A 27261-nucleotide genomic window follows, 5' to 3' on the forward strand; every position below is an offset into this window, starting at 1 on the left:
CCTAAATATACAAATTCTCTGTTTTCAAGGCGTCGCCTAGGCGACAAGGTGGTGGCGGCTCGCCTTGCTTAAGGTCCCGCCTTAGCCCGCCTAGGCGATAAGGCGGTGGTGGTGGATCGCCTCGCCTCGCCTTACCGCTTTAAAAACATAGTACAAATTTATGTTAATATATAAATAAGCTTGCATATTCTTTTGTACACATTTAAGAGTGATTCATACTCAAATATTAATTTATTCGTATTGTAGATTCATAAATTAGTGTGTGAAAATAATTTGTTCTCTTTTATATGCTAATTTAAAATTATTTATCTGCATGTAACCAATTTGTCACAATACTAAATTATTTTTTTGATTTTTAGATTAAATTGTTCCGTGACGTTAACCTATTTGTTCACAATATTAATTTTTTATTATTTATTCTAATCAAATATTCGTGGTGTGTAATATTTTGTTCATTGTACATTATTATTTGTTCATTATATTTATTTTTTTGTTCGTAGAAAATAATTATTTGTTTGTGTTGTTAAAATAATGTTTCCAGAATCCAAAATTAATTATTTAGTATTAAAAATTTATTTTAAAAATGTCATGCAAACATAGGCAAGTGTAGTCTTATTTTGAAGATCTGATCATAAGAAAGATAATGATGCATTTTAAATTTAATTCGGATGTTCGGTTTAGTAGTTATAACTTTTTTTAGTTTTAGATTTACATGTAGTGGGTGACATCATGGTTATTATCCTCTTTTTGCACGCATGCATTTAGGCTTTGTTTAGATTCCAAAATTTTACACCAAAAAATGTCACATCGAATATTTGAACACATGCATGAAGTACTAAATAAAATCTATTTGTAAAAATTTTTACACGGATGGGTTGTAAATCGCGAGATGAATCTAATGAGCCTACTTAATTCATAATTTGCAACAGTGATGTTACATTAACCATCTGCTAATTATGAATTAATCATGCATTAATTAGGCTCATTAGATTCGTCTCGCGATTTACCATCCATCCGTGCAAAAAGTTTTGTAAATAGACTTTATTTAGTGCTCCAAAATAGTAAGATTCTCTTCTAAAAATTTACACAAAAAGATCTAAACACACGCTTAATACCTGGCCTCTTTTTTGTTTTTTGAAATATTGAATACCTGGCCTCTTTAGATGCTAATCTATGCAAACACTCTGTATTGCATATTGGACTGATGGCCCATATATTCTGTTGTAATTAATTTGTTCAGGTATGGATGGTGCGATTGTCGTGTGCCGTGACATATAGCCACGCTCCACAAGTGGGCAGTGCTACAGCGGTGGTCAAAGGGGCCTATAGGGTGTCGGCTCTTGAAGGGCCGACTTGGGCCTATTGGCGCCGAGTGGCCACGGAAGCGTGGGCTGTTGCCAGCATGGAGCCCCTGTCGGCTGCTCGAGCACCGATAGGTTCATAATAGCCGATATGGACACTGTCGGCTCTTTGGTAGCCAACAGGTTGCTATATCTGCGATTTTTCTTTTTCAATATTTATTTCTACAATTTTTAATAAAATACTATTATTTGGAAAAAAAAATCTGGGGTTTCTTACGCAAGGACAGTGGTGAGGCGAGTCCGGCCAAACGCCGCAGTCGATAGAGTAAAGCAGGAATCATTGATGCGCTCGGCAACTACCCCATAGCAAGTTCGCGGAACGGTGAACGTTTTGGTTGGTTACTTTTTTTCTGAACTACCGTTGCGTTATGACAGCACATGTTAACAGATCGGTTCGTTGCTTTTGGAGGTTGTTGTGGCACACGCATGGCTGTTTGCTCAGTTGTGGGCGATTCCTGCCAAAAGGGTGACTGGGTGTGTTAATATTCGTGGAGATAGCGCACTCTCCGTGAACGGAGAGCTTTGTAGGGATGGAGACCGGACTGTCAGAATTTGTTGGGATGGAGACCTGTGAGAGGTCTATTCCTTCCGTCTCAAAAAAACGAGTTATTCTAGAAATTCTAGAACAAATTAACAAGAATGTAAAATGACTATGTTTGCTCTTATTTATTATTTATATTTAGCACTAATTGATTTTTACATACACATGCACTTTTTAAATTGGATAAAGATGACTTGTTTTTTGGGACAAATTTTGAATCCTAGAGTGATTTGTTTTTTTTTATGGAGGGAGTATGGTACAAGCATCAAGGCGCCCTGTAAGTTGAAGATTTAGAAAAAAAAATCTATTTTACTCCCCTGAATTATCGGTTTTTTATTTACATCCCTTACATCTAAACTCAAAGAAAAAAAAACAGATCGTAAAATTGGTGCAAACTAGGGTGCCCTAAGACCAATTCCACGTGGTATGAATTGATGTGTCAATCACTTTGTCAAAATGTTGCGGCAAACTACATTACCAATCCATGTTAGCACATCGTTGTCCTATTTCCCCTTCTCTCTTATGAAAAACACCCTCTCTCTCCGCACCAAATTAGCGTAGAGCCGCTGCTCGGCTGCTGTCCACATCCGCCACCTCTACGGCTCTACCTACCCGTCGGCAGCCACCAAAAGGCCAAAGACCCCCTTCTACTCTCTCGATCACCACGCCCTTGCATTGAGTCACCTCCATCAGCTAAAGTTCTTGCCCAGCCATTCCATAGGAACAGGTAGGTCCTGCAATTATATATGCGGCTAGTTAATCTGGTCTTAGACACAAGATGAAATAAGTTAAACCAAGAGAACTGTTGAGGGATGAGGACAACTAGATGTGGTATACAGCTCAAAATAACAACGTTTGTTGTTTTATTCGCAAAGCATGTTCAATATTTTTCTAAAAAAAACTCTGCTAAAAGATTAAAGAACTATGAAGAAATAAAACAAATATTTTTATATCTTAAGATCTTCCAGCACATAATCTCTAACATAGTAAAATCTATATTGTGTTGCTGAAAAGATTTTACAAAGAAGTGCAGCTCCACGAGGGGAACAGTTCTGCATCACTGCATGCATGGAAACAGTTTTTTTTTTGAACGGACGACACTCGACGAGTGTGTTTCTATTGATACAGAAGAAAAAATACAAGATTATGTCCTTGGGAGGTCATAATCAGGAAAAGAAAAGAAAACACAAAAACAACACCGACGGGTTGGATTGGGCCATCAGAACGCGCCAAGCACAACTCAAGAAAACATGACTCAGACTGGTCGGATTGGGACTTCGACGCAATCCAAACAACTCAGACCTCCACTCAAAAATGGCAACAAAGTCAAAGCAGTATCGCAGCACCCAACCGCACACCACACTCTTATAGTCGTCGAAAAACCTCGGAGTGACCCAACATTGAAACAGAACGAATGAGTGGACAACACCGCACCAAGAGGGTCGCCGCCATGCAGGAACCTTCGCCGCGATGCCACTCGCAGACTGCCACGCAGTCGCCACCACGATAACACAACGCGCGGGAGCCTCGCCGCTTCCGCCGTTGGACTCCACCTCTCACGTCTGCGCACGGGGGCCTCGCCACACCCGCCACATAACTCTACGCCCAAGATCCGTTTCAGAAGTTGCCGTCGGGGTGATGAGCAAAGATGCCCCGCTCCCCCGGTCTCTACCACAGCCACGCCAACGCCGCTGTTTCGACTTTGCCTCGTTGCTTTACCCTCGCATCTAGCCACCACCGCCATAGCAGCAAGCCAGGGAAGTCGCTTGCGCCGTCTTCCGACGTTGTACCACACCAGGAGGCCACAGCCAGGCTGAGCAACCTGCCGCAGTCCGCTGCAAGCCTAGTTGTCCCATGAAGCCGATGCCGCAAGCGTTGTCATCTAACGAAGTCCCACACCGAACTGACCGTTGCCAAGCAACGCCAGCTGCCGCGGTCCGCTGCAAGCAGTTAACCGGCAACCAAGCAACAACCCCTGACCACCACCAAGACAGCAATCGCTTCTGCGTGGGCTTGGCAACACCCTTCCAGCTTGCCAAGCAGCGGAAATATCGACCCCGAAAGAAGTCGCTATAGACAAAGGACCGGCGAAGCCACACACCGAGCTGGGTCTCTAGAGACGACGCTTTCAAGAAGGACACGACTCAAAAAGCGCCGCCGTCGCTCGTCCAGAGGATAGGGTTTTCACCCAGAGGACCCCGTGCAACAGAGTTGTAGCTCCAAAATGACGCCCCCCAACAGAGAAAGCGACGTCAAGGACGCTGCCGTCATCCCACCAGCAACGCCGGTGACGGCCTTCGCCCGGAGCATCACAAACCCAAGCTGCATGTGCACGGCATGGCAAAACCGACACCAAAGCCACGACAGCCCGTCTGGGATGACACCACCGTCGTGCCTCCACACGTCCATGGCGCCGAACTCCACCTTCACTTTGGTCGCCGCAAGCAGCGTCGCGCAACGACGCACTGCAGGTTGTCGCTGCACGCCCGCCATCGAGGCCGCCGCCGCGTGCGGGCACCTCACCCCACGCCAACGCCGACACCGTGCCGAAGCACAGGCCACGCGCCCCGCTCCGTCGCCGCCACTATAGCCATCGTCGGATGCCGCGCACCGGGCACCACGCCCTGCGCTGAGGCCGCCGACCGTCGCGCACGCGCACCTCACGGAGGTGTCCCCGTGCTTGAAATGCCGCCGGCACAAGCACTAGCCGCCGTCGCGGACCGCGTGCCAGCAGCCACGGACGCGCGCCACACCACACCACAGCCCAGCCACCTCCGCCGCCGCAGACCTGCGAGCGAGCAGCGCGCGGCGGCCGTGAGGGGCGACGACGCCCACCGTCGTCGCGCGCAGCCACAACCACCGGGGCGCCGCCGCGCCGCGCCGCCGCGGCTGCCACCGTGCACCGCACCGCGCGGCCACCACCGCCCCGGGACCCGCCGCATTCGCCGAAGAAGATGGCACCGGCTGCCGGAGAGTCGTCTGCCGTCGGGGCCGCCCCACCACCTCCAAACGCAAATCCACCCCGGGTGCCGCCGGATCCAGCCACACCGGCGCTGGATCCGCCGCCGCAGCCACCCCGACAAGGGCTTACCGTCACCGCCGCAACCACGGAGGCCCCACGACTCCGGCCATCTGCGCGAGAGGAAGGGAAAGGAGGCCTCACCGCCGCCATCCTAGCGACCGCGCGGGCTTCCGGAGGCGCGCTCCGGCAGCGGCGAGACGGAGAGGGGGAGGTGGAAGAAGCGGCGGCGCGGGGAGGAGGTTCCGCCCGTGTCGCCCGTGGGGTACGACGCGGGGGCCTAGCAGTTTTTTGTGGTTTACGATGAACTAGTAGCGTATAATAAGTTTGTAAAGTTGCGGACATCGTGTATAATAAGTTTGTAAAGTTACGGACATGTACGATGGTACGCCTAGCCATGTTATTCTTGGGGTTAAAATAAATACTGAAATTCGGATACCTTATCATAAATGACTAAGTGTGCTCGATCACAGGCGCAAAAACATTTTAATATTGTCTAGTTATGCATTTTCAGTTATTTACCTGCGTATAACAGAGATATCAATGATGATATAAACGTTAGGTTCACTGGATGTAGAGAACTTCGCATTTTAATCCATGAAACACATACTGTGTGTGCTAAACACAACTCTAACGGTCTCCATCCCTTGTTTTAACCTTTTGCTATACTGAATAATATATGTGGTGGAGAAAGATCATAAAATTTTGTAATGCACACTTAAACCCTTTATTATTTAATAGCGGCTTAAAGCCTCAAAGGATACGTGTAGAACCACAAGAGTGAACTGAGGACTACGTGAGATTAATATGAATTTATTTATGTACTTTAAACAACACCTAAAACTATTACTTTTTTTTGCATTGTCTCTATTTGCTAGTGTAGCCATACCCTTCTGTTTAGTTGAGCAATTTTCGGATCGTGCCACTGTCTGATGTAGATGAGTGTCGACATATTTAGTAGTTAAATTTTGTAAATTTTCAGTTGCATGTGGTTAATTTGTGTCGGCAGATTTAGTTGGTAAATAATATAAAATTTAGATGACTGCTAGCTCCCAATTGACAATATCCTTCCAGTCTATGAATTTACTCAGTGTTAACCGGACACCTGCCAGCGACGACAGTTCGGCTGGCTTGTCCGCTAATCAGCTAATAGTGTTTTTTTCTAGATCAAATCAGCACCAGCCACCAGCTAACAACCAGCCAACAGTATTTTTCTCTCACAACAAATCAATATCAGCCACAGCCAGCCAAACAGAGTCAAAATAAGAATATTGCAACACCCACTTCCAAGCTCCCAGTCGAAACAAACAAATTCTATGTGAATCTAGCGTGAACTTCATAAAAAGAATCATCCAATTTCTTTTCGAAAAAATCAAAGAATAAATAAAAAGAATCATCCAATTCCCTACACTTTAGTAGCTCATAGTCATGGCCTCATGGGGGCTGCCCCGGGTTTGTCGTCTGAAATCGGAGCTTGTATGCGACCTCAAAATATCTGCGTGTATTTGTTTAGTTTACTGGTATCCGGTATTGACTTCCCTATCACCGAATTCCAAGTCGCCGATACAATTATACAAAGCACAGCAGCATCCTGTCAGGCTGTCACTGCTCCTCCCTCCCACTGGTCCGGGGCTCTGGAGTCCACTCCTCCCTGCCCTGTTCTCCACTCTCTCGGTCCCTCCCCTCGCCTCACCTCTCTCTCTCTCTCTCTACTCTCACTGCACTCTCACTCTCACTCTCACTACCGACTCTGATTAGTAACCTTTGTACTATCCATGCCTCCCTCTGCATTTCTTCTTGATTTGGGATGTGATTGGCCTCTAATGATCGCCACCAACCACCCAGCCACCCAGACCACACCTCACCACCACCCTCCTCCTCCACCTCCGCAGCCGAAATCCATCCTCGCACACCATCAGAGCTAGATTAACCTCGCACCCCCGAAATGTTCCGCTCGCCGCGCCCCACATTGCCCGCAAATCCAAACTTTTCGGGCCCAATCACCCCCCAAATCAACCTTTTTCGTCACTCCATCCTGTCCTAAATCCCCTCCTCAGTCCTCCCCACCGCCCCAAAGTCCTACCTTTCCCACTGCACCCCCTGCGGAAATCGCAGAGATTCTTGGCCACTTTGATTGCCCGCCTGCGAAAATCCGCTCTAGCTCACCAAATTCCCTGCAAAACCCCAGTCTTTTGGCGGTATTTTTTTCTTGGAAATTTTCGTTCTTTACCGCCCAATTCTGCTCGGGCTCCGGGGAGATCCACCGTTTCTGCTTGAGCCAGGAGCGAGCTGGGCAGCGCGGCGCCCATGTCGGACTCCGAGCTGTCCCAGGGCACGCTGGTGTTCGGGCTCCACCTCTGGGAGCTCGTCGGCATCGGTGTCGGCGCCGCCTTCGTGCTCCTCCTCGTCCTCCTCTCGCTGCTGTGCCTGCTCGCGTCCCGGCGCCGCCGGCGCCGCCGCGCCGTCCAGGCCACCCCCGTCCTCCACCTCCCCGTCGTCGTGCCCAATGCCCAGCCCAAGCACGCGACCAAGCCCCCCAAGGACATCCAGGAGGTGCCTTCCCGCGGCGCCGCGGCCCCCGCCGCCCCGCCCAAGGCGCCGCTCGCGCAGGTGCTCCAGGCGCCGCCGCCGGACTCCATCCAGATCGAGACCGGGAAGGAGCACCGCATCACGTTCCCAGAGCAGCAGCAGCCGCTGCACCACCAGCGGAGTGGGGGGCCGTCGTCGCGGGGCGGCAGCGGCGAGAGCCGCGGCGGGGGCGGGGAGCCGGGGGTCCCGGAGGTGTCCCACCTGGGGTGGGGCCACTGGTACACGCTCAAAGAGCTGGAGGACGCCACGTGCATGTTCGCCGACGAGAAGGTGATCGGCGAGGGCGGCTACGGCATCGTCTACCACGGCGTGCTTGAAGGCGGCGTGCAGGTCGCCGTCAAGAACCTTCTCAACAACAGGTACTGATGCTACCTGTAAGCTGAATCATAGCCGTATTTAGAAGCTTATGTGTTGAATTGGCTTCCTTCATTTTTACAAACTGTTGATTACAGTCTAAGCAAGATGCACACGAATGGTCAATGTAGATGCTGACAATTTAGATGGTGACATTGGGCAAGAAACCCAACCAAGTCGTGTTTTCTATGATTCATGCTTAGTAGTGAAGTCTGCAGTATATATATGACGAAATGTATGTTTGTTTTAGTGACTTTAAGGTTTGCTTAATTAGTAAAACTTGATGCTCTGATTTGTTAGGGGGCAGGCTGAGAGGGAATTCAAGGTTGAGGTGGAAGCGATTGGGCGGGTGCGGCACAAGAATCTGGTGCGGCTGTTAGGATACTGTGCTGAAGGGAACCAAAGGTATCTTCTTATATGAACATCAGTTTTAGTCAGATTGTGAAATTGTAGAAGCAAGGAGCTTATATCATAATTTCATCGAATATGGTTTGTTTCCAGGATGCTTGTGTATGAGTATGTCAATAATGGAAACTTGGAGCAATGGCTCCATGGTGATGTTGGTCCTGTGAGCCCTCTTACATGGGATATCAGAATGAAGATTATTTTGGGAACAGCAAAAGGGTATGCAATTTTTGGCTTATAACTGCAGTGTATACAATATTTTTGCTGTCACTGACTCACTGTCTGCTTACTTTATTTTACCTAACTGTGCAGATTAATGTATTTGCATGAGGGACTTGAACCAAAGGTGGTTCACCGTGATGTCAAGTCAAGCAATATTCTCCTTGACAAGCACTGGAATGCTAAGCTTTCTGATTTCGGGCTAGCAAAGCTTTTGGGTTCAGAGAGGAGTTACGTCACAACCAGGGTCATGGGGACATTTGGGTTAGACATCAACACACTACCTACGAAGTTAGGATCACACAGGATATACAAGAATGTGGTGGCTTATTTTTATCTTATTATTTGCAGGTATGTCGCGCCAGAATATGCGGGCACTGGCATGCTGAATGAAACTAGTGATGTCTATAGCTTTGGAATCCTTATCATGGAAATAATATCTGGACGGGTTCCTGTTGATTACAATAGGCCACAAGGGGAGGTTAGTAATGAGCATGCTCCTTACTAATGCTAATTAAAGAACTTATGAAATGCATTTCTGAACACTTTGGAGTACTTTTTCAGGTTAACCTTGTTGAATGGCTGAAGACAATGGTCAGCAACCGAAATTCTGAAGGGGTTTTGGATCCGAAGATGACTGAGAAGCCTACTTCTAGGGCATTGAAGAAGGCTTTGCTAGTGGCTCTACGGTGTGTAGATCCTGAAGCTCGCAAGAGGCCAAAGATCGGGCATGTCATTCACATGCTTGAAGTTGATGATTTTCCCTACAGAGATGTAAGTCTGGATAGCATGTGGATATTTATGAACTTATTTTTTGAGAATCCATTATTTCATTATGATGATTTGCATTGCTTCTGTTTGCCACGAAATATTATTGCCTTCCAATTCCGAACCAAGAAAGTCATCTTGCAGAACACCTTGTTTTGTACACAACTACACATTGTTTACATTTAGATTAGCTGGGTAACATCTCTTTCTGAGCTGTTAGTGAAGTATCCCTGAATTGCTTGAGTGTTTGTTTTCGCTTGGTTTGCACAAATTATGTCTGAGTTTCTTGTTGTTTCTGTAAATTATGTGCGGCCTCCAAAGCCTTCAAGAGCTGCCAAGTTGTTCTTTCTTCTAATAATTTCAAAGTTCATCGTAAAAAGTATAGCAGTATTTTCCAAAACTACACAAACTTAGGTTGCTAACATTTTGCTACTCTTGGCAGGAACGTCGCGGCAGCAAGGCTCCAACTCAAGGGAGATCGGTCGAAACACCTACAAGTGAACCGGGTGATAGCAGTGGGAACAACACGCCAAAAGACGCACCGAAAGGAGGAGAGCCTTTCAAATGGAGAACTCAAGAGACCTAGCTATCAGGAAAACCGGTGATTGATCAGAGTCCTCATGCCCATCCGGAAGTCTGTACGCCGCGTGGCCACAAAAGGCTCATTTGCTGTCTCGTCGGTTGGTCAGTTGGGCACACAAGCTCTGCAAGCACCAATGGTGATCGTCGTGGCAGTATCTGTACATTGTCGGATTAATATGTTAGGCATAGCGATTTTTTGGTTGTTTTGTTCCGGGTGTTATTTATGCGGGAGATGATTTGTATGGTAAAGGCGTGTCTACTCTTGAGGTGGGCAAAGATTATTGAGCATTGCTATAGCTGAAAACTGTTCCAGTGGGATTGGCCAATGGCATCCAAACCATGCTGCCACACTCTGATGCCACGCTACTGTCAAATGTCAATCCTAATGCCACACTTGCTGCGGTTCCTGTCATATGACACTCTGATTTTTATGCAACTGCCCAGACTGAATGCTCAAGGTTGCTGGGGTTGTACCAACCAGCGGTATGTGATGATTCAATTGTTCAGACTGAATGCTCAAGGTTGCTGTGTGGTGTGAGGGCCTGATGTATCTGCCATTGTTTGGTACACGATCACAATGTTTCAACAGTTTTTGATAAGCAATTGCAGTCAGGTCGTCGCACAAGCGTCGGTTCTCCAGATGAAGAGGTTACCTACTGTGCTTGGACAGAGGTTACCTTAGTGGATATGAAAAGAGGGGGAAGTAATATATGAATCAAATAACTGTAGGAAAGGGAAGAAGCTATGTTATTTTTAGGAAAATACGTGGAAGCCAACAGTGGCAGCCCAGTAGCCATCCCTAGTTTACAATCCCTTCCTTTAAAAAAAAAACATATATCTGTTTGCAATAAATATATATAAACATGCATACATTTATGTGGACATATATGTATATATACATATACCTATCTCTCTTGTGTATACGTGTAATTGTACATGTGTACATATTAAAAGTAGAGGCACTATTTCACAAAAATTACTCTGAAAGGCGAATTTGGGACAAGCTGAAGCAGCAACAGTAGCTTACCAGACCTGTGGAAGTTGCTTTGCAAAGGAACAGCAATTTCAATAGACCTCTAGCAAACCAACCAGTTTGAACCAATATCCTTTTTGCCTAAAAGAGTAGGAAGCCACAAAGAAAAGCAAAATTGTTATAATGCAATTGCCTAAATCAAAATAAAACTTCATGCACGACCAAAGGATGCAAACAATTGCATGGTTACAAAGTAAAGGTATACAACAGATAGAGGGAATAGTTCACTACCTTATCAGAGAGCAGGCACTACAAGAAACCATTTAATCTGTGACGAATTCTGACGAAATTTTTGTAACGTTTTCAGAGATCGTCATGAATATGCAATATGGATATAAGGCCCATAACACAGTGACATTTTGTCGATTTCGTCATGAAGCAGCCCATAATCTGTGACGTTTTAGTAAATCCGTGGCAAATAACCTGTGACGTAGTTGGTATTTAAGTTTTTATACTATCTCATGCCCTGTTAAAAAAAGTGGCACGGCAAGAGGGTGTCACAGAAGTTGTCATAGTTCCTTTATACTATCTCATGCCCTGTTAAAAAAAAGTGGCACAGCAAGGGGCAAAGGGGGTTCGAACCTTGGACTGCAGCCCACCATGGAAGTGCCGTACCATTCAGCTAGTAGTGTAGTTACATTGGAATCACTGCGCTGTAGGTAAAGTTGAGTTTATGTGTTACATTAAATTTTATTCATAGCAAAACCTGAAAAAGAAAAGAGAGCAAAAACATTGACACAAATGGGAGTCGGAAAAAGTGGCGCTGGAGTGCCGTCAGTCCCTGCATGCGGAGGTCGCCCAAGGTGCAATTTTGAAGTGCATGCTTAATGGATGAATATGTCCATCCTAATTTTCCTGTCATTCTCTGATTAATCTCATGATATTGCTGTAGTTTTCTCTACCATTTGTGTTCTACCACCATCGATTGATTGGGTTCCACCTATAGCTGTTGATCTTCTTGCATGACTGACATGATTCTTTATTGCCGAAATGCATGTCATGTTTTGTTCAATTAAGTGCAATTGGCAGTAGTATGATAGCTCAACCTCTGCAGTTCTGCTTTTATTTATTTTCAGTGAATATTTTTAACTGCTTTGCATAGAAATTCACTGTCCTTTATGGTCAGCTCCTATTCGTCATGTAGAAGTAGTTGGCTGAGTGTCTTGATTATTAAGTGTCCTGATTTTTGTGCAGTTATGTTGTACTTGAATTCATAAACCTGTGAAATGGTAACCTAGTGCTTTACACTGCAAGACTGGGAGAGAGATGTTAACCAGTGCTTCATTTGTATATACTTCAGTGAGATTTAGTGGTAGTGCTTCATTTGTATATACTTCAGTGAGATTTAGTGGTCTTTTTTTTTCGACATTAGTTTCCTAAAATGCAGCTTTGAGAAGAAACTCTTCGGGCACGATCCAAGCCTTAATCATGTTCTTTAGTTAATTTTGATAAGAACAACTTTTATGCAGCTTATTTATTATCTCACACCATAGTGAAATTTAGTGTCGGCAATAGTAAACTGTCATTTTAGATATATGAGCTTACTTGACTACATCATTATGTCAGAGCATCTTTATTTTTTTTCTATGTATACTGTCATCTATGCTTGAGTTTGCTAGCTCATGCAGCAACGCAATGATTTTTGCTAGTTTCAATAGTTTCCATCACAAATATTGCCCTCTGACTAATTTGTGGGCTGAAGCTTTTATGGGCCGGAAAAAATAGCCCTAGTCTTAAAATGGGCCTGTTAACAAATGGGTTGTGAATGTCACGTCATCGTACATGTGTCCGAGATCAATATCCACCTCACTAGTCTTGTTGGCTGCCACGTGGCAAACTTTTGTGACGTTTAATTTCGTCACGAATGTTGGGCCTGGGCTGAATCTGGACTTGGTTGCACGGGCTTAAGGTGTTTTACGACGGTTAAAAAAACGTCATAAATTGTGCTGATCTGTGACGATTTTGAAGAAAACGGCATTTGATTTAATCTGTGACGCTCAATACATGACGCTGTCTGAAATCGTCACAGACAAATTTTTATGACGAATTTTTAGCGATCTATGACGAAAATATTCCGTCACAGAATAAATGGTTTCTTGTAGTGAGGGAGAATATAGTACATATACTATTTTTAGAAGGAAAACAATTTGGCAGAAAATATACATGGAGGTAAAGTGCGAAAACAACAACAACAACAACATAGCCTTTTGTCCCAAATGAGTTGGGGTAGGCTAGAGATGAAACCCAAAAGATACAAAGGTCATGGTTCAGACACGTTGATAGCTAGTCTCCAAGCGCTCCTATACAAAGCTAACTCCTCAGAGATATCCTAATTTTTAAGGTCTCTCTTAACCGACTCGTCTCAAGTTAGTTTAAGTCTACCTCCACCCCTCTTTACCTTATCAACATGCTTTAGCACCCCACTACGCACCGGCGCCTCCGGAGGCCTCCGTTGGACATGTCCAAACCATCTCAACCGATATTGGGTAAGTTTCTCCTCGATTGGTGCTACCCCTACTCTTTCCCGAATAACTTCGTTACGGACTCTATCCCTCCTTGTGTGCCCGCAAAACCACCGTAACATCCGCATCTCTGCTACACTCAGTTGCTGGACATGTCGCCTTTTTGTAGACCAACATTCAGCACCGTATAACATCGCCGGACGAATCGCTGTCATATAGAACTTACCTTTTAGCTTTTGTGGTACCCTCCTGTCACAGAGGACACCAGAAGCTTGACGCCATTTCAACCAGCCAGCTGAGATTCTATACCTAACATCTTCATCAATGTTGCTATCTTTTTGTAGCATCGAACCTAAATACCGAAAAGTGTCCTTATGGGCCACCACTTGTCCATCGAGACTAACGTCACCACCCTCATGCCTAGATGCGCTGAAATCGCACATCATGCAATCGGTCTTGGTCCTACTAAGTCTGAACCCTTTTAACTCTAATGTGCGTCTCCACAGCTCTAACTTTCTATTTACCCCTGCTCTACTCTCGTCCACTAGTACCACATCATCAGCAAAGAGCATACACCAAGAGATATCATCTTGTATGTCCCTTGTGACCTCATCCATCACCAAAACAAATAAATAAGGGTTCAATGCCGACCCCTGATGTAGGCCTACGTTAATAGGAAAGTCAGTGGTGTCGCCACCATATGTCCGGACAAACGTCATCGTATTCTTGTATATATCCTTGATGAGAGTAATGTACTTAATTTGGACTTTGTGCTTCTCCAAGACCCACCACATGACATTTCTTGGTACTTTATCATACGTCTTCTCGAGGTCAATAAAGACCATGTGCAAGTCCTTCTATTGCAGAAAACATTGAAGATATTTTCACTCACTTGCAGACATGACCTCTGTTGAATTAGCGCCAGATAAGATGCATTCAAGCTATTGGAAGCGTAGAAAGGGCTTCAATTCTACCCTGTTCCTGCAATAAAATTTTGTGAGTGCAGATATCATTTTCAATGTTAGCAGAGAAACTAAAAGTTACACTCCAAAAGGGAACATATTTACAAGATAAGAAGAGACTTGTGATAATAGAGCATCTCACCAACTAAGATTTAATATAAAATTACAGGCATGTAAGACACACCATCAAGCCATATCGTGCATATTCATTTGCCAAATCAATTAGCTTCTGAAAACAAATAGAATCCATACTTGGCATAAAAAACAAAACTATTAAATTCAATATATAGAGGGACAGCTGGGCTTCAAAGCCAGGTTAATTCAGTAGACATATGGAATCAGCAAAGTGATATATAGTTCCAAACCTCAATCTGTAGGAACCGGTACATATCTGTTGAACTTTAGTCTTCATCTCAGATTTCTAGAATCACATTGAGCTCTAATGCTCAATGGCCTGCTAGAATCAGTTTAATCTACAAACTACAGTAGCTGTTAAAAATAATAAAAAATGGATTAAATCTTACCTCTTTAATATACATTTATTTTTCACATAATATCTGAATAACCGGGGGGAAATGAAAAGCATATAAGATACGTAGACAAACTTTCGAACACATGACAGGCAGCTAGCTAGCTTTTGCCCTCGTGGCTTACCTACGGAGGCCGGCCGCCATGTTCTTCTTGGGAAAGGTAGCCAATCATCGATCGCTAATTTACGCGCGGCGTGCTGCCGTCTACAATATGCTCTCACTGATGCACCGGACACCACGTCACCGCGACTTAGAGCAAGGATTATACCCAGCCGGCTGCTGACTGGGAGCCTAAGTAAAATAGACCGTGCATAGCATAGAGAACGGATTTTCAGCCGCGGGGGCGGGGGAGCGGGTGCGCCGGATACGTGTACATCAAGATTCGTGAAGGACAGGTACATATGGAACTTTCGACGTATTTGTGAACAGTTCAATGTGCAGGTGTTTTTTTTACAGGAAGAACCGGAGGCGCATCTATCGAGAAGACCAGGACGGGAGGCTTCCGGCTCGCAGAGGGGTGCAGCACGTACATCGAGAAAACAGGAAAGCTACACTGTTGATGATAAGTTCAAGTACGGACCTTGAAAGAGCAGGATGTTCCAGAGTGGATTGCTCATGGTACAAATAAGAAATTAAATGCATATATTAGTTATTACTCACGGTATAAATAAAGAATTAAACACATATATTGCTCACGGTACAAATAAGAAATTAGACACATATGCAACAGTTGCTCACAGTACAGATAAGAAACTAAACGCAGATGCACCGAAAATGCATTAGATTTAAATATTTCTTACTGTGCAAAAAATATGAATAGGATACATGGTGTACGCACACATTTGATTGAGAAATATGATGCACACAATCGTGGTTGTGGCATATATTGATTTTATATTTTCTTAATCATGCTGCACACTTTTTTTGCATAGAGGCACCGCCCTCTAAATTGTTTAACAAGTATCTACATAAATTAGTGTACTATGTAAAATATAGTTACAAAACTGTGTGATGATGAATAGACTTTTGTGCAAGACCAATAATTTTTATAACTTTTAGTGCATTAATTTAATTACTACAGCATCTTCAAGATGCACATATTTTTTAGGATGCTTAAAAATGTCCAATTATCTCGATAGATAACATGCATATATTTTCGTGCAGATAGAAAATGTAAAATTATTGAAATGTGAGATGTTCAAACTCGATTGCACACAAAAGTGTCATATTGTTTTATATAAATCAAGCAATATATGTGCATCTTGAACATTCAATTTTCCTCTAAAATAGTTCGAATAATATGGTGCTACTCCGTAAATTATCTAATTAATTAAGTATAACTAAAGAAGCACATATATGTTTGTGTAACAAAAAAATGATGCACACAAAAATTAGATTGATATGTTTTTTTTGGAGAAGGTTGACATGTATTTTTGCTCATTGAAAAATACAAAGACTTGAGCAATGCACCTATGTTTTTGCTGCAATAATCAATTAATTGCTTTACAGTTTATTTCAATCAAAGAGGATGCAATTATATTTTGTTTAAACTATGAAACCAAGATGCAATAATTTTCTATATACAGAAACTATTTGAATTATTCAATAAATAAGGGTGCACAAGATTATGGTTGATAAATTCCAAAAAAAACAAGATGCACATGTTTTTGGGCATAATGGGAAGCCTGGACTGTTAGATAATTAATGATGCACAAATTATTTTGCTAGCCAGATAATTTTAAGTGGCAGACTAATTAGTCCAATAAATTTGGATGCACATTTTCTTGCACATAGATTATATTCTCAGCCATTACTAGGGGATGCTCATATCATCAATATTTTTTTTTGTGAGTAGTATCATCCCTAATTGATTTTCACTTTTTCGTGTTTAAAGGATAATTTCTTTTGTCTTCTCACTCTTGTTAGATGCATGCGACGGGGAAGATGATATTAAAAGATTTGCAAGTGGGTCCTTACTGTTAAAAACAGTGCATCACATTAGAGAACGAGTAAAAACATTTTGTGTTTTTTCTATTGGAAAAAAATGTTCGAAGCATGCTAAAATTCGACTAGAAGGATGCACAGATTTTGTGCAAATAAAACATCATGAAATTTGATCATCCAAACAGGATGCACCTGTTTTTTTGCATCCAATAATTAATCTAAGTATTTGTTCACCAACGAAATTTTTGAGACGTTGACAGATGAATTTGGCAACCATAAATCAACTGAACAAAATCAAGAACGGAATCAAAGATTTACTCTGCACAGTAGTGCATTGATGTTCTATAACCTCAGTTGGGCTTGTGGGTAGAGAGCTATAAAACGTACGAGAGAAATACAGGAGGGTATTGCTGAGTGTTGACGGATGGTCGCTGGCTGCTACTATGTTCACTTATCTCTTGTCACTGTCAGGAAGCCTGTGCTCGGCCTTGCCGTCGCGCAAGATAGCGCAAGACACACGCGGAGGAACGGCACGCCGTCGCGGAGCGCGCGTTGCTCCAGTGGACCAGCGCGCCCACGCCCTAGCGAGCATCTGGGATGTGGATGCTGGCTTCTTGCAAGTTGCAAGTTGCAACATGCCCCTGCCGCACTGCCCCTTGCTTTGGGAAATCAACGCCGCCGCAGCAGTGAAGCTCGCCGTAGCTCATGCCAACTGCGCTTGGAGGAAGAAAGAGAGGTCTGAGGGAGAGAGAACCAAAGGATAGACAAATCCATCCATATGAAATCGCCACTCGCAGGTAATGGACGAAGAACATGTACCCGGCCGTGGTGGTCAAGACCCACCTGCAGGTAGCGCAGCTGCCCGCGGCGTCCACCGTCGCCATCCTCCGGCGGGACGTCCCGAGGCCCCTCCCCTCACTCCTAGACGCGGGATGAGGGACGAGCGAGGCATGTCCTCCCGGGGCAAGCGACGGTGGGACCCACCTGATTGGATCCGGGCTGGGGCACCTCGGATCCGGCAAGGAGACCTGGCGGGCAGGGGCAGCACCCGCCAGCTTGCTGCGGCGGGGAGGAGCGGAGACCGCCGGTTGGATGGGGAGCGGTGGAAGGGGTGGAGTGGAGATGGGCGGCGGCATCGGGCATCCGCAATCGCCGGCCTACTGCGGCGACAAGAAGAAGAGGAGCACGGCACTGGTCTTCTCCTCTTCAACATTTCTTATTTTATTATTTCTGCAGGCCCGTATGTCTTGATATTTCACGTTTTGATGGAGTATGAACTTAATAATAAAAACAAAACAACAGTCGGTTTACGAATCTCGAGATTACTACTGATCTCGCGGGCGTCACCGAACGCCGTCCATATACCCGGCGCACATGCCATTACCGTGCATATAATAAACCGGCTGAGGCTGTCCACACCGGGTGCTGGGAGGGAGCCGCTGCCGCTCCCTCCAGTACTAAATTCGCTGCAGCGGCATACGGTAAAGGTCCCGCTACCTTTCCGTCTTCGCCAAATCTACCGGGGTACCGGACCTGCGCTACTGGCCACCATGGCGCAGGGCCCGCCTGCTGTCGCGTGCGGGTGCCGCCATGCCCGCACCACCGCCGCTGTGTCCCCGCCGCACTCCTGCCGCCGGCGCGCCGCTGTTGTGTCCCCACCGCCGATGCGTCCCCGCCGCACCTGAAGGACGCACACGAGCATGGCACCGACGAGCAGCCGCCCGGGCAAGGCCAGGCCGAAGCTCCCCTCCTGTCCTCCTCGCCGCGCCCCTTGACGACGGCGGCATGGAAGAGCAACGAGGTGACGCCACAGACCGCGAAGTAGGAGACGACGAGCGTGGCGGCGATGCCGGAGCCCCTGGAGCGAAGAAGAGCGGGAAGACGAGGCAGGCAGTGAGCAGCGCGAAGGTGCGCGTGGGCCGGCGGGTCGAAGGGAGGCGCGGAGTGCGGATCGCCGCGAGGGAGGAGCAGGGCCGCGCGGGCCTCCGCCTTCGCGGCCGCCACGGGCGGGCTCCTGCTCGCCGCCGGAGAGGAGGATCGGCCGGCGAGGAGGCGCGGAGGTAGAGGCGGCGCCGCGTGCCACGAGCCGCGAGGCCGCCGCGCACCGCGCCATGGCCGCCACCGCGCGCAGATCCGGGAGGGAGAAGGGGAGCCGGCGCCGTGCGCCGCGAGGCCGCCGCCCTGCGTGCGCCATGGCTCACCCCTTTCCTTCCTTCAGTTACCGCAAGGCGGCGAGGTGGCTACGCAGCTTGCTGGGCGGGGGCGGCGGAGGGAGGAAGGAGCAGGGGAAGGACCCGCAGAGGCGAGCGTCCGCGGCGCTGGCCCCCGCGGACAGGAGGCGCTGGAGCTTCGCGCGGTCGTGGCGCAGCGGTCCGTGAAGGGCGGCGGCAGCGCGACGATCGTGCGGGCGGCGGCATGGCTCCCGCGAGGTCTGCTCGCTGCGCGCCCTCGGCAGAGTCGACGGCGAGCGCAGAGCTCGAGGAGGCCGCCGTGGAGATCGACCGGCGGCGCTTGGAATAGGCCGGCGCGGGGAGGGAGGCCGCCGCGGCGGCGCGTTCGGCCTTGGGCGCTGGCGGCGGAGAAAATGGAGAGGAGAGAGACGTGGGGAGAGAGAAGTGGATGGGGTGGGAGATAAGGTTGGGTGGTCCCACCTGTCAGTGACTGGGTAGAGTAGATCTGAATAGAAAATGTAGATGATTAGGATATATAGAATGAGATATAAAGTATGACGAGTGCGGGAGAAATAGGGACAGATAAGAGAATCTCGATAGCTTTTACAAAATATTTTATTTAGAGAATGAATATAGAAGATCACGAGTGCACGTCACATGCTAGTATTTAATGCTTTGTACATGCGAAGCGTCGGCTTAATGCCCGCGAATACTGTATATACTATACACCCTGGAGTTGAACCTCTGGGAGCAACTGTGCCTCCGCGGAGTGACGCGTGGCTGGCGAAAAAAAATTACTGTGCCGCGGCGAGAGGCGCCAGACGCGGCCCCTGGATTGGGCGTCGTCCCATGCCGCAGGCCCTTGCCGGGGTCGTCGCGTCCCAACTGACCAACAACGGGTCCAGGGGGTGTCTATGTCGGTTCGCCGCCACGCCTCGCTGCCGGGTGGGGGCAGCCGGCCTCTGATGCCGCGGTCTTCAAAAAACGGCTCCACGGCCCATTTGCACCCAGAGCCCCGCACCGCCTGGCGCGGCACAGCGCGCTTTTTGCCTAGTGGCTGGGAACGGGCGGTGTATAGCTATTCAGTGGGGCGAAGAGTTCAGCGCCGGCCTATTTTCTCTCTCCGTTTCTGTTTTTGCCACATCACGTCTCTTTCCTACGTGGCCTGAATTCAGCCGGCTGAGTAAGGCTTCCTCCAACCATTCACCCCATCCAACTCTCCCCAAACGTATTATTTACTATATTTTACTATCTCCTTCCAAAAAATTCCTCCCCCTATAACTCCTTCTCTCCAACCATTCCCCCAATATCTATTCTCCCTATATACTATCACTCATTAACTAACTATTTATTTAACATTTTTGAATTTTAAAAAAATCATACAGTATTTGTACTGCCATAATACATATTATCATCGTGTTACGGGGCTCAAACGGAATTAATATCGCGAAGAAACGGTGTGATTAGAGATATAGAGGGAGTTGAAACTCCCCCCATACGTGGGGGGAGATTCATCTCTCCCCCTGAATAGGGGGAGCTGTGGGGAAGCCGTTGGAGCGCCAGCTCCCCAAAGCCCCCCTACATAGGGTGGGGGGCGGCTTACGGTGAGCCGTTGGAGCTCGCCTAAGGCTGCGCCTTGCCTGTCTCCTCTCCGTGTCCCCATCGGTATCCCCCACGCGTGGAGGTTGACCATTCGCTCCCCTCCACAAGCTGGGCCATCGAATTTCTCCGTCTCCAGCCGCACGTTACGGAGGCAGCTAGGAGTTCGTTATTGCTGGGGGATCTCAAGTTTGGTAGCATGGAGTTTGATTTCGGGGTTTTGAGTTGGTGACGAAGGAGAGCTTGACGGTTGCTGCTGCGAGCACGAAGTCGATAGTTTAGCCTTCACGGAACTTCGGAGCAAAGCGTAGAAATTTGGCTGAGTAATTGGTGCTGATTTGGGACTTTTTTCCCTCCATTAATTCTGTTAGCCGCTGTGTGTGCTGGACATGCTCAGCATGACCAACTGACGGCTCCGTTTTCTCCTCGTGTGGGGCTCGTGGACGGAGAAATTCGATGGCCCCGCTTGTGGAGGGGAGCGAATGGTGGGCCTCCACGTGTGTGGGGATATGGATGGGGGGACACAAAAGAGACAGGCAAGCCGCAGCCGCTGAGTAAGGCTTATAATACTTACTGTTAGGCTATCTGCACTCGTGTTACTCTATTTCCTTCCTCTAAAAGGAATATTCATGTCTGGTCACTAAGATTTTCTCCTCTACATACAGTTTCCCCGCACTCATGCATTTTTTATATTTCTCCTCTATACCAACTACCACCATGCGGACCCATATGTCATATACTATTTAATTTTTTACACCCGCCACCCCACGCTCTCTCTCCTCCCTTCTCTCTCCCTGGGCTCGGCCCTCCCCGGCCGCATCGGCGCCGCCCCTTCTCGGACGCATCGGCGCCCCTCCTCCGTCCCTCCCCGGCCGCATCGGCGCCTCGAGTGCTCGGTCGTCGTCGCCTTCCGCCTCGTCGAGCACGCCGACCGCCGTTCTCTCCGCTCCGCCTCCAGCTTTGCTCGCGCGCCGGCCGGCCGCCGCTCACTCCGCCCGCGCGCGGCGGAGCTCTGGCCGGCCCTCTCTAAGCCGGTCGTCATCCCAATCTCCGGCGGAGGCGTCGGCCCCTCCTCGTCGCGGGACGGCCATGGCGCGCGTGCAGGATGGCGTGCATGGCGGCCATGCGCGAGCGTTCGCGGCGGCCACGCGCGGTCTCCTCGAGCGCCGCAGCGGGGCCATGGCGGCGGCGGGGCTGCGGGGCCGGCCGGCCGCGGCCCCTGCTCCCTCCGGCTGCGGGGCCATCCCCATGCCCGCGGCTCCTCCATGGCGCCGCCCCCTCCTTCCTCCCTCCCTCCCTCCTCCCCCCTCCCTCCAGAGCTTCCACCGGCGGTGGTGGCCGGATCTGCGCCCTCCCGAGCTCGGCCGGCCTCCTTCCCTCCCCGGAGCTCCCTCCCGTCCGTGGTCCGTGGCCGAGACGAGCTACTCCTCGTCGTCCTCGGCTTCGGCTCCTCGCACGGGGCCATGATGCCGGCGGTCTTCTCCGCACGGGGCCTGTGGCGGCGGCGGCCGTGGAGGCCCCCTCCCGCACGGGGCCACGACGGCGTCTGCGGCGGTCGGCGCGCGTGCGGCGGCGCAGAGGTCGCCAGCGAAGCTCGAGCATCGACGGGCGAGCACATGGCAGTTGGGAGGCGCGCGGGCCCACGCTGCTGCGCCACGGTGGCGGGTAGTGGGCGTCCGCTGCCTGCGCCACTGTGGAAAAGTTTGGATTTTGGTACTGTTGCACATTTCGTTGTTATTTGATAATTAATGTCTAATTATAAATTAATTAAATTTAAAAGATTCAATTCGCATAAAACAGTTATAATGTATAATTATATTTATTAAATACATTTAATGTTTTAAAAAATTTGATGTGGCAGATGCAGATGCTGTAGAATTTTTTTTAACTAAACATGGCCGTAGTCTTTGCCAGCTGGCGCCAACTGACTAGTACTCCTGTATAGATGCCGTGTGGGCCTGTGGAGTCAGGTCAGAGTCAGAGTAGCCGGCTTCTCTGACCTGAGCCTGGGCCTGCAATAGCAGACTGCGGAGACCAGCCAGCCTCCGTCGGCCTCGGGTCAACCTGTTCTTCATTCCTCTTGGCAAGCAATGGCCGCCGCCGCCGCTGCTGCTGCCTTGCTCGCCGTCTCCGTGGTGTTCCTCGTCCCCGGCGTGCTCCCCCAGCAGCCGCAGCCGCAGCCGCAGCAGCAGGACCCTCCCAAGCTCTGCGGCACCAAGGCCAACGGCAGGTACGCCTGCCCCGACTGCTCCACCTCCGCGGCCACCTCCAGCCGCGGCGGCGCCTTCGAGGCCAACCTGCTCCGGTTCCGGGACTCCCTCCGGGACATGGCCGCCGCCAACGCCAGCTTCCTCAACGCAACCTTCGGCGCGGACGAGGACGCGGTGTACGGCCTCGCCACGTGCCTCGCGGACGCCGAGATGTCCGACTGCGCCGCCTGCCTGGCGGCCGCGGCCGCCGAGCTGCCCGGCACGCGCTGCGCGAGCCGCAGGGACATGGTGCTCTGGTACCCGCAGTGCCTCGTGCGCTACGACAACGCCAGCTTCTTCGGCGTCGCGGACACGTCGCCCGATCGCCGCTTGCTCGTGCCCAACCCCAACAATTTCTCCGACCCGGCGGCCCTGAACAAGGCGCGGGAGAGGCTGAACGGCCGGATGCTCGCCGCGGCGGCGGAATCGCCGGCCCGGGTCGCGTTCGGCGACGAGCAGGTCAGCGCCAACGCGACGCTGCACGGGCTGGCGCAGTGCACGGTGGACCTGACCCCCGAGGAGTGCAGCCGCTGCCTGGCGACGCACATGGTCTGGCTGGGCGTCTGCTGCACCGACATGGACGGCGTCCGCCTCAGCGGGCCCAGCTGCTACCTGCGCTACGAGTTGATGGCATTCGCGCCCGGCACGCCGCCGACCATGGCGCCGCTCGTCGAACCACCGCCGCCGTCCGCGGCAGCGCCAGGAGCTTCTTCTGGGACTGGAGGAAGCTCAAGCTCCTCGAGGAAAAAGCCCAGGACCTGTGAGTAATAGTATCCGACCCGATCAATCGACGAATCTTGTAGCTAGATCTTGTCTCGCTCATCATCGATCTCTCAATTGAAGTATATATATGTGATTTGTTGATGCAGACGTACTAGCAGGTGCGCTGGGTGGAGTGGCCCTGCTTCTCGTCGGGGCTTGCATAATACTAGTAACATGGTGGTGCAAGGAGGAGGAGGAGAGGAAGCAATCATCATCCTCGGGACGAGGCAGCCGCAGGAAGAGGATGGAGTCCCTGCTACAGCAGCAGCAGCATCCTCGGAGGTACAGCTACTCGCAGGTGAAGCGGATGACCGGATCCTTTGCTCACAAGCTGGGCCAAGGCGGCAATGGCGCCGTGTACAAGGGCAGGCTCCCCGACGGGCGCGAGGTGGCGGTGAAGATGCTCAAGGAGGCCAAGCAGGTGGACGGCGAGGAGTTCATCAACGAGGTGGCCAGCATCAGCCGGACGTCGCACGTCAACGTGGTGACGCTGCTGGGCTTCTGCGTGGAGGGCAAATCCAGGAGGGGCCTCGTCTACGAGTACATGCCCAATGGCTCGCTGGAGAGGTACGCCGGCAGCGGCGGCGACCTGAGCCTGAGCTGGGAGCGGCTGCTGGACATCGCCGTGGGCATCGCCCGGGGGCTGGAGTACCTCCACCGCGGATGCAACGCCCACATCGTGCATTTCGACATCAAGCCCCACAACATCCTGCTCGACGCGACGTTCCGCCCCAAGATCTCCGACTTCGGGCTGGCCAAGCTGCGGCCGCAGAAGGAGAGCACCATCGCCGTGTCCATCGCCGGAGCCAGGGGCACCGTCGGCTACATCGCGCCGGAGGTGTTCTCCAGGCAGGTGGGGGCCGTCACCAGCAAGTCCGACGTCTACAGCTACGGCATGATGGTGCTCGAGATGGTCGGCGCCAGGAGGAGCGGCGTCGTCGTCGTCGATGGTTCCGGGAGCTCGGGGGCGAGCAGCAGCTACTTCCCAGAGTGCCTGTACCGGGATCTGGACGGGTTCTGCGCCAGCAGCACGTGCAGTGGGCCTGAGGAGGAGGAGGTGGTGAGGAAGATGGTGGTCGTCGGCCTCTGGTGCATCCGGATGTCTCCTTCCGATCGACCCTCCATGACCAGGGTCCTGGAGATGCTGGAGAAGATGACCGTGGCAGAGCTGCCGCTGCCGCCAGAGGCACATGCAGCATCAGCAGCAGCAGGCCCTTCTTTGACTGACTGACTGACCGGACAGGCATGATGATGGTTCATCATCAGTTCATCACTAGCTCTAAGTTACTCCCTCCATCCCTGTAACTGTCGTTTTTGCTTTCCGAAAAACAACTTTGATCAAATATATATAAAAATATATATTAAATAGAAATTTGAATTTAGTTTTTTATAAAATTTATTTAGAGATCTAAATGTTACACTTATTTTCTACAAATCTAGTCAACCTTGTGGCACGAAAACCAAAAACGACTTTTATTTAGAGACAGAGGGAGTAACTATCAAAATTTTCGTTGGTAGGCCTCATTTAGTTGCCCGAGTAAAGATTTTAAAAGGAAAATTTTTCACATTTAAAATATTAAATATAGATTAATCATAAAACTAATTACAAAACTCGCCTGTAAATTACAAGACGAATTTATTAAGACTAATTAATTCATTATTAGCACATGTTTACCGTACCAATTTAGTGTCTAATCATGATCTAATTCGACTCATTAGATTCGTCTCATAATTTACGAGCAAACTATACAAATAGTTTTTTATTTCGTCTTGGTTTAATACTATTCCCATTTGATACGATAGTAATTTTGAATTTTATCCATGAATTTTTTTTGCGCAAAGATGTCTGTATTATATGGAAAGGAAAACATGCATGAAGACGTACGAATACAGACACCTCCGTAGAGGATTAAAAAGATGCAACCGAACAACACAGAGGACCCTAGAAAAACAACAAAACATAAGTAGGTCCCAAGAATCCCCCGTGCTCACCGGAAGTGCCACCGCCATCACCAAACCATCGACTAGTCGATCGCCGGAGCACGAAGGAGCAAGCATAGAACCCAAGCCGAAGAAGCTTCCTTCGCACAAAGGCTTCAAATGGAACCGATACCTGATACTCGTGGTGGTTCGTAGTCGGGGACGAACCCCGCGCTTCTCCGACGCCGGAGCTGGCCAGGCAGCTCCGGCCCGCCTATCTTCCTCCTCCCCTGCATCCAATCCTCCCCATCCCCGGTAGAGGAACCTCCACGCCGGAAAGCTGACGACACTGCCACCGCCGTCGCCCCCAGAACCGGCATGGACAACAAGGACTCCTATACAGAGACTTAGGGGGCACAAAGCTTGCGCAGAAACCTCGGATCTAGGAAGCCCCAACCTCACGGACCCAACGCCACCGCCGGAGCGTACAACGACGAACAAGAGACGAGTCCGGAGTACCTTATTCCACGAACGCGACGTCGTCTCCCTCATCCGAACGCCGCCGGGAAACCCACTCCTCATGCTGCCACCGACCCATAAGGAGAAGAAGCAGACGAACCAGAAGCCGCTGTCTTCAACGCCACCGCCGCCGGACCCGCAGCACAGGAAGATCTGGCACACCAACGGCCCAAAGGCCATCGGGAGCAAAATACGCCGCCATGGTTCGAACCCCTCCACGTCCACTCGAAGACGAACGGAAGAAGAGACGCTCGCTCCACCGTCACCCTAGCTACCTAGCCCTACCTAAACTAGAAGCAAAAAACTGCACCAGCCGCCGATCCACCCGATTCCCTACCCGAGCTGCCTCCGGAGAGGCCTCTGGCGAGGGGAATTGGGCGGATCGACGCCGGAAACGGCTCTGCCCCCCTTCCGCCTTTCTCGAGTACTGTAGAGGGAAGGGGAAAGAAGGGGACGCGCGCATAGCTTTTTACTCTGATCCGTTTTCATGTCGATGAATCGCCGTGTTTGGTTTCTACAGTGATTTTTATGTGCACATTTCCCGAGAAGAGAATCCCGCATGTATGGCGTATTAAATGAAATCTACTCCCTCCATTTTGTAAAGAAAGTCGTTTTCAGTTTGTCTTAAGTCAAATATTTTAAACTTTGATTATAAATAGATTCTTTTAGATTGAGTTTGAAAATATAAAAGCGATGTAAGTAGATTCATCTTGAAATGTAGTTTCGTAAAAGTATATATTGATTATATTTTATAAAAATTTTATAGTAAAAAGATAGTGGTCAAAATTATTTTTGGAGATCGTGTCGATGTCCTAAACGACTTCCTTTACAATATAGAGGGAGTATTTGCAAAACCTTTTCAGGAATGGGTGTAACTTTTCGAGACAAATCTAATGACGGTAATTAATTGATCATTTGCTATATTAATGCTACAGTAACCATTCTCTAATCACGCGGTCAAATGCCTCATTAGATTCGTCTCGCGATTTACACGAGGGGTTGTGGAGGTGGTTTTATAATTAGATTTTATTTAATACTCAGGCCAAAAAGTTTTCGCGAAAACTTTTACACAGCCAACCAAACACGGCCGTTGACAACGAGACTGTTCATTCTGGTAGGGTTATTTGTAGTACTCTCTGTTTTTATTTACATGTCATATGGATGCGGATTTTCCACCACCCCCTGCGGTCGCCAGCGTTATCGCGACCGTCGGAGCCTGACACTGCGTGGAGATTTGGGAAACAAGGGGTAAATGAGCAGACCGGTGGTGTA

General features: G+C 49.1%; 3 protein-coding genes and 1 long non-coding RNA gene across 5 annotated transcripts; 3 read left to right on the plus strand and 1 right to left on the minus strand.

The window, feature by feature from the left end:
- The first annotated feature begins 4587 nt into the window (after positions 1 to 4587).
- Positions 4588 to 5079, plus strand: LOC120681120 (serine/arginine repetitive matrix protein 1-like). The gene has a single exon (XM_039962655.1). The coding sequence runs from the start codon at positions 4588 to 4590 to the stop codon at positions 5077 to 5079; it is 492 nt and encodes a 163-aa protein (XP_039818589.1).
- Positions 5080 to 6634: 1555 nt separating this feature from the next.
- On the plus strand, positions 6635 to 10269 carry LOC120681815 (probable serine/threonine-protein kinase At1g01540). 2 transcript variants are annotated; one of them, XM_039963433.1, is made up of 7 exons: positions 6645 to 7869; positions 8165 to 8269; positions 8366 to 8488; positions 8582 to 8752; positions 8840 to 8969; positions 9053 to 9262; positions 9699 to 10269. In XM_039963433.1, the coding sequence occupies exons 1-7, from the start codon at positions 7229 to 7231 to the stop codon at positions 9840 to 9842; spliced, it is 1524 nt and encodes a 507-aa protein (XP_039819367.1). In that variant the 5' UTR covers positions 6645 to 7228; the 3' UTR covers positions 9843 to 10269. The 2 variants fall into 2 exon arrangements, with proteins under 2 accessions (XP_039819366.1, XP_039819367.1); XM_039963432.1 differs by having other exon boundaries at positions 6635 to 7869; positions 8582 to 8969.
- Positions 10270 to 16937: 6668 nt separating this feature from the next.
- Positions 16938 to 19366, minus strand: LOC120683904. The gene is made up of 2 exons (XR_005678975.1): positions 17589 to 19366; positions 16938 to 17481 (listed from the first exon to the last, which is right to left on the minus strand). It is a non-coding gene; the product is annotated as an uncharacterized LOC120683904 (long non-coding RNA).
- Positions 19367 to 22418: 3052 nt separating this feature from the next.
- On the plus strand, positions 22419 to 24932 carry LOC120683489 (LEAF RUST 10 DISEASE-RESISTANCE LOCUS RECEPTOR-LIKE PROTEIN KINASE-like 2.1). The gene is made up of 2 exons (XM_039965565.1): positions 22419 to 23548; positions 23658 to 24932. The coding sequence occupies exons 1-2, from the start codon at positions 22630 to 22632 to the stop codon at positions 24779 to 24781; spliced, it is 2043 nt and encodes a 680-aa protein (XP_039821499.1). The 5' UTR covers positions 22419 to 22629; the 3' UTR covers positions 24782 to 24932.
- The last annotated feature ends 2329 nt before the right edge of the window (positions 24933 to 27261 follow it).

This window comes from Panicum virgatum, chromosome 7N (assembly GCF_016808335.1).
Source record: "Panicum virgatum strain AP13 chromosome 7N, P.virgatum_v5, whole genome shotgun sequence".
In the NCBI taxonomy this organism is placed as follows: Eukaryota; Viridiplantae; Streptophyta; class Magnoliopsida; order Poales; family Poaceae; genus Panicum; species Panicum virgatum.